Here is a 15356-nt window from a genome sequence, read left to right on the forward strand (position 1 = left end):
CTTGGTACAGAGAAGCTAGGAACCAGGCAAAAAAAAAACCTGCCAGCTGCATATAGACTGCTTACCTCATCATTGTGCTATATTCTTTAATCCTCCGGCTAATTAGGTCCCTACTAGTGACACCAGTATCCTGTAAAATCAATCAAGATCTACTTCATAATCCTAGTTTTGATAATACCATTGCAAAAGCTTGTCTAACCACCTTTAGAATACACACAACTATTCCCATAATCAGATAACATACACTGGGTAGTTGTCAAGTTCAATTCCAGTACAGCTAAAATGTAATGGATATTCTTAGGAATAGACACAATATTCAAATATATTTCAAAAGAAAAAATAAAGACATTGTTTGAAAGATTAAAGAAAAGCTGTGGTGATCAGTTATAAGTAACTGCTATGATAGGTGTTTTCAAAGAAGTGCAGAGGATTTAGCCACAGATTTTCAATAAGCTGCCATTTTAATAGAAGATGTGTGACTCTATTCCGGACACTGTTCTGAAAATCTCAATCTATACACATACAATACCTCCATACCCACATATGTGGCACTGAAAGTTCTACAATTTATCACATGGCTGGCTACTTAACAAATGCTTTTAACCACCTCACCAAAATTCTGCTTATAATCCACCTTCCCTAGGCAAACTATTCTAAAACGGAATAGAATGGAATTACAAACAGCTGTAATTAAAAAGCATCATGGAAGCACTTTTTTTCCCCAGAACAAAAATGTAAACCTATCAAAAATACATATAAAAAATGTTTTACAAATTCAATATGTATAGAAACAGATATCAACATTTATATAGAATATGCATGTGTGCATATGCATACAACATGCTCTGTCTTCTAATATGTTTATTGTAATTTATTTAAATGAATATGAAAGTTACAAAACAGTTTTTTGAAATACCTGTCATTGTTTCACTATGTAACTATTTAATGGTGCAAAGTATCTAAGTGAAAACTGTTCCTTTCTGTTAGTCTTTAAGGAACCACTGGACTCCTTTTTGTTTTTGTGGATACAGACTAACACGGCTACCCCCCGATACTTGCTCCTAAACTGCTACTTCCCAACAGGAGTCTGCTGGGACAGAATAGGCCAGAAATTACTGCTTCCATCTGATTACATTGGATTTTAACAGGTATTGTACAGTGTAACTTAAAATATATTTGTAGTTAAATTAACAGTGATTTTTAAACAACAACTTTTTAATGGGCAAAACTTATTTTACGACTTCTAAAGTTAAGTATAGATTAACTAAACAGCAGATTATTAAAATGCCAGCTTTTTACTAGCTCAATTACTTTATGGGATATTTAAACTTCAAAGACAGATTAAGAATTTATTCTTCTATGTAAATAGATGTAGTTATATGGGTATCTAATTTCACTGCAGTTTTCCATTTACTCCCTAATGCATATTTCAATTTAGCGTCAACCAGAAACAGAAAAATATATTTGTCCTATTATATATAAAAAAGTCTAATGATTAAAAGAAAATACAACAGAAGAAAACAGCATGTAAGATAGTACATCAGATATTATATAGCTACCTTATCATTGAGGTTGCTATTGTCTTGTATAGCCTTAATCCATGCTAACATGTCATCTCGGTCTTCAGCCTGAAACAGATACTCGCAGTCTGATGTGGTAAGCCGAAATACATTTTTCCTCTTGGTTTCACTGTATGAGATATCTATCAAACACGCATTGATACTGATAGGTTGTTCTTCTTCAGATGGAGTTGTCTGCTCTTTTTTATCCTTGTATAAATAAAGTGAATGACCTCGAAGAACAACATACATTTGTTTCCATGGCCGAATGCTGCCACCAACTCGCTGGAAAATATGAACCAGTTTGTTTGTTTGTGCGTATAGCCCGTTATTGTTACCTAGTTATAAGCCACATATAAAACTTTTAGAACACAAAGATTGAACACAGGGTGGCACAGAACACTCAACTTTTGTATAATAAATGTACTAGTCACTGACCGCTTTGCATCAAGGGAAAGGGCAAATGTCTCAACTGTCCCTCCTGCCTGAACGTATAATAATGTGTGTGTGTGCAAATGTGACAGTAGCAAAAGGATCAGAAATTTTAAGGGATGGTTACAGAATTAGCAGGCATTATAACCAAGATTTTCAAGTGACTGGGTGCCCCATTTATGTCACCTTCGAAAGGCTTGATTGTAAGAAGCGCTGAGCCACCTCCCTTCCCCTCTGAACATCAGGCTCTTTCATCTTTGAAAATCTTGGCCTATGAATTTCCAGCAGGTCCATGAGGTTTGTTCAACTTCAAAATGATGTAAATACAAATCTGTCCCCCTGTTAGCATAAGAAAAATCTGCACTCCCAGCTTTCCAGCAGTTGATTATTTGCACTAAATAACTAGGTCTGAGATGTGAAATTACTCACTATTGCTCTGAATTTAAACCAACAGAAATGAAGGCAGCTATGAATATAATCTATGAAAGAACATGTAGAAGTTGCTCGATTAAAGCTAAATGTTTAATGTCACTTTTGCTAGTGCCCATTACATAATGTTTTACTGCATACAAGGAACATCTCTTGCCTACAGCTTGACTTTTCTTACCCTCAGTTGTGGCAGTTGTATTTTTTATATTTATCTTTTATATATGTTAGAAAGCACAATACCTTTCCCTTGTCTGAAACAAGCTGTCGAAAATAGAGCCATCCTTCCTTGGAGGCATCACCAAAGACCTCTGAAGAGGAATCTTTTCTGGATCCAGAGTCTTCTGAAGATTTTTGGCTGTCTGGGACCTAAAGAAAAATAAGAGTCAGAATATCAAGAGGTCCTCTAAATAGATTTTTCAGTAGAAGTCTATATTTAGGTAATTTCCCCCTCTTTTCTCCACCCTCCCCCATCTCTGTGTGAAGGTTTCCTCAGTGTATGGTGCAAGGAAATACTTATCAGGCTATGAAGGTTTCTACTATTCCATTAGTACAAAATGATCAACTGTGAATTCACACACTATGTAATTCTTGAGACATTTCACCTTTATTTATTTTTTGATATTTTTGTCTTTGCGTGCATCATATATTATTGCTCAGATGTGAGATGCTGCAGAAAATGAAAAAAAGCCTTTTGTTCAGCTATAAAACAAGTCTAATGCATTTTAAAGTACCTTTAAAAAAAAACAGAGAAACTGAAGAGGAGCAGTTCACATTTACTAACTTATCACAGTATGGTGCCTTTTAGGAAAAAATATATCTGGCATCAAAGAGTCATTTTAGAATGATCTGATAGGTAAACAAATTGCCATGAATTTCACATGTGATCCAGCACAAAAACTCATATTAGCAAACATAACTCTTATAATATTGTTAAATATGTTACTAACCTTGATTCCCTTTAAACTAGATACATGTTTAATAGACCTGTTGGGAGAGAGAAGTAGGTATTATCAATGAACAGTCTGTATACTTTTTAATAGAAAAAGTGCACATGCCTGTTCGCGCTCACACAGATTTGTTCAGGACTTACAATTTCCCGTCTTCTCTATAGTCATCCAATCCTTCATCATAAGACTTGGATCTCTCAGTTTTTGCAGGAGATTGACCATCCAATATAGTAGGCCTGATAGATTCTGCAAGTCAATCAAAATGATCAAACACTAATCAGCTTCAATGACATTTTATGTTTTGACTGTTTGAAGCAATAAAACATTATAAGCTGCCATATCTTCCCTGCAAAGAAAACAAAATTTTAAAAGAAAAAAGTTTTGTTTAAAAACAAAACAAAAAAAACTTACCATGGTCATGGGATAGCTGACGTCGAATTAAAGGAACTGAAGATGTGGGACTGGGAGGAACTGTTGTTATAGTGGGAGCTTGAGAGGCAGATGCAGAAATGACAGCAGAAGCAGGAATGTGTGCAATATCATGGTCAATACTAGGGCTACTTGGCTCATCTACAAGGCAATATATAATATATTAGAATGTTAAACGCTTTAGTAAAAAGCTCAGACTAAATAGCAGGCTGAACTTGCCTCTTCATTAGAATATCAGAAACTAATATCTTAAACATCCAGCCTTTCAAACATTATGAATCCAGTTAATTCACATGGTTAAAACAAACATTTTTATTAAGGAAATTTGGTGCCATACCCCATGGACATACTAACATTAGTTACATATTTGGTATAAGTCTAAAGAATGTTCATACAACTGTCACAATAGAATTTCTATGTTTAAATGGTATGCTGTTTAAACAGCATGCTGTTGGTCAGAAAACTATACTTCTAAATTCAGTTGCTGATATGTAAGACGGCTATACGCAAGAGAAATGGAATACAATATTCACTGCATTAAACTGTATGCATAAAACCTCAATAAATAGTTATTAATCTTTAAACAAAAATCACAAAAAAAGCTCAAACAGCAATGTTTGAAATGGCAACATACTTAAAAGATAGCCAAACCCCCATTTAAAAAAAACTGGAAGGAATTAAGCAATTGCTCATACATCATAAGCTGCTAGTACTACCTACCAATTATACCTTCCACTAATTGCTCATATAAACAATTGCCGTCTGTACGTGTCTAACTCCTCACAGTCTCAAAAGCAATGAGGGTCATCACGCAGTAATCCAAAAAAGCTGAAGCATTTCCATGATTTTTATATATTACTTACAAGATGAAAAGTGTTGAAAAATCAACCACAACAGATTTTTCAAAGTGACAGAATATAAACATCTCCTAAAATACACTAGGAACACTAGAAAAATACTTATTATAGTACAGAAGTACAGGAGAAAGATGGAGAACCAGATCATGCACATGTTGCTGAACTGTACTGCTATAATTAATATGTATGTATTCTATGTGCCGTGAATTTTAATATGCAGAGCTTCTGAAAAGCCTGTTGAAATCAGTGAACATTCATAAACAGAGGTTTATTCTTTGCTTTGTGTGAACACAACTGCCTGCATTGCGCTTTTCAAATGGTCACTAACAGTTCTGTTCAAAACTGTCAGCTTGTACCATCACAGTTTGGTTGCACACTTACATTTTTTAAATGGTAGAAAAGTCTATTACAAGTTTTGTAATTTTATACAGCCCTCTGCTCTATGTCACCAATGGTATGTCAGATGAAAACTGAAGCAATGTCTTAAACTAAAAGGCTGACGTCCATTGTAACAAGCTGTTCTGTTCTACTAAGGTGAAAGGCAGCAGCAGAACTTGCCAATGCAATCTAAAATTCTGTAATTACAACACATTTTGAAGTAAAAGATATTCTCCTTAAAAGTAATATTTATCTAACTAATTTCAAAGTTCTACCTACTTCCACAGCAGCAATTAGAGATATTAATAAATTACTTCTCTATTGTAGTTGTGGGGGGGGGAACCTAGTAATTACATTTTTATTTTCAGAACTACAGCAGTCCCTCATGGTCCTATTTTCTTCTCTTTCACTGTTCTTTGATCAACCTTTTCAACAGCAAATCCTGAAAAATCCCATACTCTAATTTGGACTAAAGGATACACACACTTTGAAATGAACAATTCCAACACTGCTTCATTTAACTGGTTCTTAACATGTAAATTGGGAGTGCTCAGTTTGCAGCTTTTTTTATTTTTATGCCACAGACTTCAGCCAGAATGCAATAATCCCTGTTACAACAGGCTAGAAATGCTGGCATTTGGAATAAATCCACACAAGCTGCAAATACTGGAGTGTTACTTGATATTCAGGATGATACATGATTTCCCACAGTATGTGCTATTTAACCCATGACCTAGGTTGAAGAGAAACACTTCACAAGCCACAAAGCCCTTGAGATGGCAGCAAAGACTCATACTTCTCTGATTTTCATACTAATTCAACTTTCTTTACAATTTACTTTTTTACTATCCTTAAAAGGCTCAAACACCCAATTCAAGGGGCGACGAAATACTACCACGAGAAATAATTTTACGTTATTTTATAAAAATAAATCTTAAAAACTAAAACTAAGCAACAGAATTTTTAAAAATGGGAACATCTGTAATCTTTGGAAGTGCAGTGTGAAGCAATCAGTTGATCCACTCAGCCTCCAATGAAAGTATTACTAATTTAGTCCAAGATGTTCACAGCAGAATTCTTGCACTTGTTTTTACTGTGGCTACTTTATAAAGTTGTGGCTGATGAAGTCAATAGATGGAGTGGTGGCAGAAAGGGCAAAATACGTGAAGAGAACGAAGAAAGGAAATTTTTCAAATACAAAATTACCATTTGTTTACCTACTTTTTCAGGATTCATGGAAATTTTGCAATTATATAAATACAGGGTATACGATATAAAGCTGTCCTCTCCACTGGTCTAAGAACAATCTTATGGGATATCTGACTGCATTCTACTTGTTACTTACAGTACTAAACAATACTGCTGGCATTTATTTTACCACTGTAGTATTTCTGTATGTCACTTCACACAGAGTAGTGACACATTCTTGGGAGATTTTTGTGGTGTTATTAAATGCATCTGCATGCCCCTATGCACAAAGTGAGAAAACAATAGGGGGGAATCATAGAACAATAGGGTCAGGAGGGATCGGAAGGGCATCTAGTCTAACTCATGCCAAGATGCAGGATTTGTTGTATCTAAACCATCCAAGACAGATGGCTATCCAGCCTCTTTTTGAAAAATGTCAGTGAAGGAGCTTCCACAACCTCCCTAAGGCAGTCTGTTCCTTTGTCCTTCTGTTCTTACAAGTTAGGAGGTTTAATCTAAATCTACCACGCTGTAGTTTGAACCCAATGCTTCTTGTTCTGCCCTGTGGCAAGAGAATAATTTTTCTCCATCTTTCTTATGACAGCCTTTCAAATATTTGAAGACTGCTATCATGTCCCCCCTTAATTGCCTCTTTTCCAAACAATTTCTTCAGCCTTTGCTCATATGGCTTGCATTCCCTCTCTTTGATCATTGTTGTCGCTCGCTTCTAGATCCATTTTCTCTACATCCTTTTTATACAGTGGTGACCAAAACTGGACACCGTAACCCAGCTGAGCCTAGCTAGCACCGAAATGAGTGGTACCATCACCTCTTGTGACTTGCGTGCTATGCCTCTGTTAATGCAACCTAAAAATGCATTTTTTTTATTATTTTGTTTTGCAACAGCATTGCACTGTTGACTCATGCAGAGGTTGTGATCCACCACCACCCAGATCCTTTTCAGCAGTGCTGTTGCCAAACCTTTTCTTCCAAGTGTAGCACCTTACATTTGTCTTTGTTGAATTTTATGTTTTCTATAGCCCAGTTCTCCAATTTATCAAGATCCCTTTGAATTTCAGCTCTAACCTCCAAAGTGTTTGCAATACCCCCTTAGCTTTGTGTCATCTGCAAATCTGATCAATATGCTCTGTATTCCTACATTCAGTGCATTAGTAACAATGCTGACCACCACCCAGCCAGAACAGATCCCTGTGGAATCCCACCTGAGACCTCCCTCCAATCTGACATCATTCAATCGAACTCTTTGTTTGTGTTGTTTAAGGAGATCTGAAGAAACTCACAAACCTCAATTGTTTGACAAAAATCATTTTACTGTATGTTTGGAAGGTGTTGCTATAGTCTCATGCAGTGTTTCTCAACCCTTCCCAACTACTGTACCCCTTTCACAAGTCTGAAGCCCAAGCCCCGCCACCTGGGGCTGAAGCATATAACTCAGCTTTGTGGGGCCCCCTGTGTCCCTAGGCAATTGCCTTGCTTGCCATCCGGAGCACTGAAGCAAGGGAGTAGAGGGGTGTAATGCACCTCTTTAATCCCTGGCACCATTGTGCAGTACCACTGCTTCCTGTGGGGGGGGGGGCAGGAAGTAGGCTCCACAGAGCTGTTAAGTCTCCACCTTGTGCAGACAGGTTGGGCCCGGGAGAAGGGAAAGCACTGCTTCTGCCTCCACAACGTGCCTGGGGCCATAATTACACCAGTATGGTCAGATCTGTTTCAGTTTACTCTCTCCCAGGAGAAACAAGGAGACTTTGGGACAGAGATTTGTGTTGTTGTTAGGTATGTGTACAGTGCCTTGCATAACAGGCCCTGATTGGGACTTCTAGATGCTACCACAATACAAAAACAAATTCCTAACATGGTGGAGGGAGGGACATTTTATAATTAGTCTTTTTTTCTTATGATGGTTTAACTCTTTCCCCATGGGGGCTTACAAGTGGGGAAGACACGTGGGAAGAAGGAAAACAGGGTTGTAGTACAGCTAGGGTCACACCAATGATCCATCTAGCTCAGTATCCCATCTTCCGAAAATGACCAATACCAGGTACTTCATAGGGAATGAACAGAACAGACAATCATTGAGTAATCCATCTTCTACTGTCCACTCACAGCTTCTGGCAAACATTGCATGATGTTGTATCCCTGCCCATCCTGGCTAATAGCCATTGATGGCCCTATCCTCCATGAGTTTTGGCCTTCACAACATCCCCTGGCAACGAGTTCCACAGGGTGACTATGCATTGAGAGGGGAAGTACTTTCTTTCATTTGTTTTAAACCTCCTGCCTATTAATTTCATTCAGTGACCCCCTACTTCTTGTGTTATGTGAAGGAGTAAATAATATTTCCTTATTCACTTTCTCCACACCAGTCAAGATTTTATAGACCTCTATCATATCCCCTCCTAGTCGTCTCTTTTCCCAACGGAGAAGTTCCAGTGTTTTTAATCCTTCCTCATATGGAAGCTGTTCCATACCCTTAAATCATTTTTGTTGCTCTTCTTTCTACCTTTTCCAATTCTAAAATATCTTTTTCGAGATGGGGTGACCAGATCTCCGCGCAGTATTCAAAGTGCAGGCATACTATGGATTTATATAGAGGAATTCTGGTATTTTCTGTCTTATTTATCCCTTTCCTAATGGTTCCTAACATTGTTAGATTTTTTGACTGCCACTGCACACTGAGTGGCTGTTTTCAGAGAACTATCCATGACTCCAAGATCTCTTTCTTGAGTGGCAACAGCTAATTTAGACCCCATCGTTTGGTATGTAGTATAGTTGGAATTATGCTTTCCCAACATGCATTACTTTCCATTTATCAGCATTGAATTTCATCTGCCATTTTGTTGCCCAATCATCCAGTTTTGTGAGATTCCCTTGTAATTCTTCGTAGTCTACTTTGGACTTCTTTCTCTTGAATAGTTTTGCATCATCCGCAAATTTTGCCACCTCATTGTTTACCCCTTTTTCCAGATCATATAAATATGTTGAACAGTACCGGTCCCTGTACAGACCACAGGGGGACACCACTATTTACCTCTCTCCATTCTGAAAACAAACCATTTATTCCTACTCTTTGTTTGCTTTCCTTCAACCAATTACTGACCCATGAGAGGACTTTCCGTTTTATCCCATGATTGCTTACTTTGTTTAAGAGCCTTTGGTGAGGGACCTTGTCAAAAACTTTCTGAAAGTCTAAGTAGATTACATTCAGTGGATCCTCCTTGTCCACAAGTTTGCTGACCCCCTCAAAGAATTTTAATAAATTGGTGAGGTATGATTTCCCTTTACAAAAGCCATGTTTGACTCTTCCCTAACAAATGATCTCTGTAACATGATGTACTACCATATCCTGCAGAAAATGTAAAAAAAGGAACAACAAAATAACTAAGAAAAACGAAGATTTGATAAAGATCCTGGTGTCCGTCATGACATTTGGGGGTGAAGTACATAGCTACAATATTGTCAGCTTGGAGATCAGAATAAAAATGGTCTGAACTCTTCTCCACAAGAGTGACATTCCCATTCTCGAATGAGGGAAAAGGGAAGCAAACTATACCTTTCTGGTTAAACAAAAACATATTACTAGATCAGGGCATGAAAAGAATGACAGCTTTATTGAGAGGAGTAAAATATTGATTCCTTTCTTGCAGCAATTATCTGGCACCACTCAAATGAAATGGGGAAGGGTAATTAGGAGAAATATTTATTTTTAAAAAGCAATGTTTTTGTTTCAAAAACTTCATTAAAAAGTTGTTTATAGGAAACAAGAAAATCTGTAATATGCAAACTCTTGTCTCTTTAAAAATAATGGTGCGAACATTACTCATTTATTCCAACATCTAATCAAAATGGCCTTCCTTACTTCCCGACCAAAGCTAAAAATGGCATCACTTATTCAAATGCTGTGTACTGTCCATTCATCTTGTTTTCTAAGACAGACAAAATTAAACTACTTTTAGACATTTACAGTACTTAAGTAATCTCATTTGTAGCAAACTGTGTATAGCCCTAATTACTTTATCGTATTTTAAAGTTTATCCCCAAGGCAAACAGGCTTTTAAGTCAGCCTATATCAAAATCTTCCCATTGTTATGAAGTTGTCAGGTAACCATTCTCTCTTTTGTCTTTTCTTTTAAGCTACAGTGAAGTGACAGTCTAGCTTAATACCTTAATGTAGATTTTATCTAAACCCCACAAACTGTTTTTAAGTAAAAAAGGATGTAGAGTAGGAAAAAAATCTCAAATAAGTTGATAGTGACAATCTTGTTAACATTAATTAATTTTAAAGCTTTCCTGTCCCCCCAGTCCCCCACACCCTCACCTCCAGCCCCTCTTTTGGTAAAGGATCAGAAGGCTGGGGAAAAATAGGCACAAAATGTTTTCCCTCCTTTAACAAAGTGCTTTTCTTCTTATCTTTTTATCTTTATAAGTATTTTTCTCAGACCTGAAATCACCCCCACCACACATACTCCTATTTTTCTCTCTGTGCACAGAGCTACCCCTTCAGTTTCAGCTTTGCTACAGCTGTTACTGGTAAGCAGCTCCTTGCAGAGCCTGTGGAAGGGTGTGCATCATCAGCATAACCATGAAAATGCCTGCACAAAGTGCTGTCAAATGCACAAAGCAAACAAACGTGAGTAATTAAAAAAAAATCTTCTCTCTTTCAGTTACAGTAATGTCAGTGGTTACTTATAACAGTAAGTACAAATGGGATTTCCATTTGACAGTATCCTTTTAAGCACTTACAGATAACTGGTCAAACCTACCTGATTAAAAAATTAAAACCAGTCTCCTTATTTAAAAACAAAATATGACTAAAGTCTATTTTACGTTACTGTCTGCCCAGTGACATAAAAGAGGTAAGACTGAGAAAATGAATCAGCAAGCAAACTAGACTACAATGATTGACAAGCTGTATGTTGAAACAGCAGCTATTCTTGTTAAACATGTTTCAACAAGAAACATGACAAGCATATTTGATTTTTTAAAATAAAATTGCACTGTCTTACATTACAAAAACCTTTATACAAAGGAAAGGTGCTCTGTAAGTGTTGTGTACATACACACGGGTGCAATACAATTTAAACCAGAGATTCAAAACCTACAAAAGGTCAGAACAATTATACTTGTCCAATTCAATTAACTGTCTCGGTACCCAGTGTTAATTAACAAATGATTATTTATATTACAATAGCACCTGGAAACTCAACTGAGATCAGGGACCTGTTGTGCGAGGCAATGGACATACAAAAAGTAAATGACAGTACCTGCCAAAGAGCTGACAGCCTCAAGGACTGACCCTGTAAAGATTTACATGTGAGTTTAACTTTATACACAGATGAGACAAAGGGTGGTAGAAAGGGAGTATAATTATCTCCATGTTACAGATGGGGAACTGATGCACAGATTTTAATTGATTTGCCCAAGATTACACAAGCATCATTTGGCAGAGCCAGGAACTGAACTCAGATTCTCTAAAAACTCTGACTGAGGTTAGCAAAAATTCTAGTCTGAGAGTATGTCTACACTGCAGTTAAAAACCAACAGCTGGCCTATGCCAGATGACTCAGGCTAAGGGGCTGTTTTTAATTGATGTGAAGACTTCAGGCTCAGGCTGCAGCCCGAGCTGTGTGACCCTCCCACCTTGCAGGATTCTAGAGTCTGGACTTCAGCCTGAGAGCAAACGTCTACATGACAATTAGACAGCCCCTTAACCTGAGCCTGAGTCGGGCAGCACAGGCCTGCTGTGCAATGTAGACATACCCATAAAGGGCTGTCTGTGACCACCCCTGCACAAGTAAACATGGTGGAGATAGCCTTGCTCCCTAACACTCCCTAACTGGCTTTCCCCGGGGGGAAGTAGGGAAGGCTACCGTCACGCACAGGCACATGATGTTAGGAGGACTGGGCCATTGTGAGGCAGCAGCAAGAAGCCATTCACCCTATGAGAGAGTAGAGTAGGGTCAACTCTGGCTTGCGCAACCCTGCTGCATCTGGAGAGTGTGTGCCTGAGTCAGGCACACTTCCAAGAAACTCCTGCTGGGAAAATACAGCTCTATCATTCTCGCCCCACCCCCACAACAATCAGCAAAGCTAACTCTTGCAATTTTATCGTGATTCCTGGAAAATTTGGAGTTAATATTTAACACCCCAGCTGTCCAGAGTTCATTTTACAGTGTGAGAATCTCAGCCTCCATTAAAAGAGAAAGGCTATATCTACACTACAGCGTATGTCAGAATAAATCACTCTCCTGAGCGATATAAGTTACATCGACATAAGCGTCGGCGGGGACATCGCTATGTCGGCAGGAGACCTTCTCCTGCTGACATTGCTTCTGCCACTCACAGGGGCTTGATTACTTAAGCCAATGGGAGAGCTCTCTGCCATCAGCTTAGAGCAGCTACATTAGAGAGCTTACAGTGGGACAGCTGTATCAGTGCAGCTGCACTGCTCTAAACCCTCTGTTGTAGCTGTGCCCAAAGTCTCTAGCCCTCATGGTTGCAAAGAAAAGCTCCAAAGCACGAACCCTAATACCAGACAGCAAATTAAAAGAACCCCACTATTATTATTTTTAGCAATTTCATGCCAATCATTTTTGCAGCCTGGTTTATGATTTGAGCACTTGGAGTTGGCAATATGAGATGCACTGTCCTAGGGATGGGGGTTCCACAACCACTGCTCCCAAGAGGAGGAGGCAGGTGGTGGTGGTCGGGGACTCTCTCCTCAGGGGGACCGAGTCATCTATCTGCTTCCCCGAGCCGGGAAAACTGAGAAGTCTGCTGCTTGCCAGGAGCTAGGATTCACAATGTGACAGAGAGACTGCAGAGACTCATATAGCTCTCGGATAGCTACCCCTTCCTGTTTCTCCATGTGGGCACCAATGATACTGTGAAGAATGACCTTGAGCGGATCACTGCGGACTATTTGGCTCTGGGAAGGAGGATAAAGGAGTTTAAGGCACAAGTGGTGCTCTCCATCCTCCCTGTGGAAGGAAATGGCCTGGGTAGAGACCGTCAAATTGTGGAAGTCAACGAATGGCTATGCAGGTGGTGTCGGAGAGAAGGCTTTGGATTCTTTGTCCATGGGATGGTGTTCCAAGAAGAAGGAGTGCTAGGCAGATATGGGCTCCACCTAACGAAGAGACGGAAGAGCATCTTCGCAAGCAGGCTGGCTAACTTAGTGAAGAGGGCTTTAAACTAGGTTCACCAGAGGAAGGAGGAGACCAAAGCCCTGAGGACGTGGGATACGAGGAAGCACGAGCAGGAGAGCGTGAAAGGGGAGGGTTCCTGCCTCATAGTAAGAAAGCAGGACAAACAGCAAGTTATCTCAAGTGCCTATATACAAATGGAAGAAGCCTGGGAAACAAGCAGGGAGAAGTGAAAGTCCTGGCACAGTCAAGGAATTATGATGTGATTGGAATAACAGAGACTTGGTGGGATAACTCACATGACTGGAGTACTGTCATGGATGGATATAAACTGTTCAGGAAGGATAGGCAGGGCAGAAAAGGTGGGGGAGTTGCACTGTATGTAAGAGAGCAGTATGACTGCTCAGAGCTCTGGTATGAAATTGCAGAAAAACCTGAGTGTCTCTGGATTAAGTTTAGAAGTGTGAGCAACAAGGGTGATGTCCTGGTGGGAGTCTGCTCTAGACCACCAGACCAGGGGGATAAGGTGGACAAGGCTTTCTTCTAGCAACTAAGGGAAGTTACTAGATCACAGGCCCAGGTTCTTATGGGAGACTTCAATCACCCTGATATCTGCTGGGAGAGCAATACAGCGGTGCACAGACAATCCAGGAAGTTTTTGGAAAGGGTAGGGGACAATTTCCTGGTGCAAGTGCTGGAGGAACCAACTAGGGGCAGAGCTCTTCTTGACATGTTGCTCACAAATAGGGAAAAATTAGTAGGGGAAGCAAAAGTGGATGGGAACCTGGGAGGCAGTGACCATGAGATGGTCGAGTTCAGGATCCTGACACAGGGAAGAAAGAGCAGCAGAATATGGACCCTGGACTTCAGAAAAGCAGACTTTGACAACCTCAGCGAACTGATGGGCAGGATCCCCTGGGAGGCTAATTTGAGGGGGAAAGGAGTCCAGGAGAGCTGGCTGTATTTTAAAGAATCCTTATTGAGGTTATAGGGACAAACCATCCTGATGTGTAGAAAGAATAGTAAATATGGCAGGCGACCAGCTTGGCTTAACAGTGAAATCCTTGCTGATCTTAAACAAAAAAAAGATGCTTACAAGAAGTGGAAGCTTGGACAAATGACCAGGGAAGAGTATAAAAATATTGCTCGGGCATGCAGGAGTGAAATCAGGAAGGCCAAATCACACCTGGAGTTGCAGCTAGGAAGAGATGTTAAGAGTAACAAAAAGGATTTCTTCAGGTATGTTAGCAACAAGAAGAAAGTCAAGGAAAGTGTGGGTCCCTTACTGAATGTGGGAGGCAACCTAGTGACACAGGATGTGGAAAAAGCTAATGTACTCAATGCTTTTTTTGCCTCTGTCTTCACGAACAAGGTTAGCTCCCAGACTGCTGCATTGGGCAGCACAGCATGGGGAGGAGGTGAGCAGCCTTCTGTGAAGAAAGAAGTGGTACGGGACTATTTAGAAAAGCTGGACGAGCACAAGTCCATGGGGCCGGATGCGCTGCGTCCGAGAGTGCTAAAGGAGTTGGCGGATGTGATCGCAGAGCCATTAGCCATTATCTTTGAAAACTCATGGAGATTGGGGGAGGTCCCGGACGACTAGAAAAAGGCGAATATAGTGTCCATCTTTAAAAAAGAGAAGGAGGAGGATCCTGGGAACTACAGGCCAGTCAGCCTCACCTCAGTCCCTGGAAAAATCATAGAGCAGGTCCTCAAGGAATCAATTCTGAAGCACTTAGAGGAGAGGAAAGTGATCGGGAATAGTCAGCATGGATTCACCAAGGGCAAGTCATGCCTGACTAATCTAATTGCCTTCTATGAAGAGATAACTGGCTCTGTGGATGAGGGGAAAGCAGTGGACGTGTTGTTCCTTGACTTTAGCAAAGCTTTTGACACCGTCTCCCACAGTATTCTTGCCAGCAAGTTAAAGTAGTATGGGCTGGATGAATGGACTATAGGGTGGATAGAAAGCTA

General features: G+C 39.6%; 1 protein-coding gene across 5 annotated transcripts in view; it reads right to left on the reverse strand.

Moving 5' to 3' along the window:
- The window catches only part of ARHGAP21 (Rho GTPase activating protein 21), a 187756-nt gene that overhangs the window by 22143 nt on the left and 150257 nt on the right, over positions 1 to 15356 (reverse strand). For all 5 annotated transcript variants that reach the window (XM_048837869.2, XM_048837866.2, XM_048837865.2 and 2 more), the window contains 6 exons: positions 3779 to 3937; positions 3511 to 3613; positions 3368 to 3404; positions 2661 to 2786; positions 1560 to 1844; positions 66 to 130 (listed from right to left, as the gene is read on the reverse strand). In XM_048837869.2, coding sequence (XP_048693826.1) covers positions 66 to 130; positions 1560 to 1844; positions 2661 to 2786; positions 3368 to 3404; positions 3511 to 3613; positions 3779 to 3937 — 775 coding nt within the window. The remainder of the gene's footprint in view (positions 1 to 65; positions 131 to 1559; positions 1845 to 2660; positions 2787 to 3367; positions 3405 to 3510; positions 3614 to 3778; positions 3938 to 15356) is intronic.

Source organism: Caretta caretta, chromosome 2 (assembly GCF_965140235.1).
Source record: "Caretta caretta isolate rCarCar2 chromosome 2, rCarCar1.hap1, whole genome shotgun sequence".
NCBI lineage: Eukaryota > Metazoa > Chordata > Testudines > Cheloniidae > Caretta > Caretta caretta.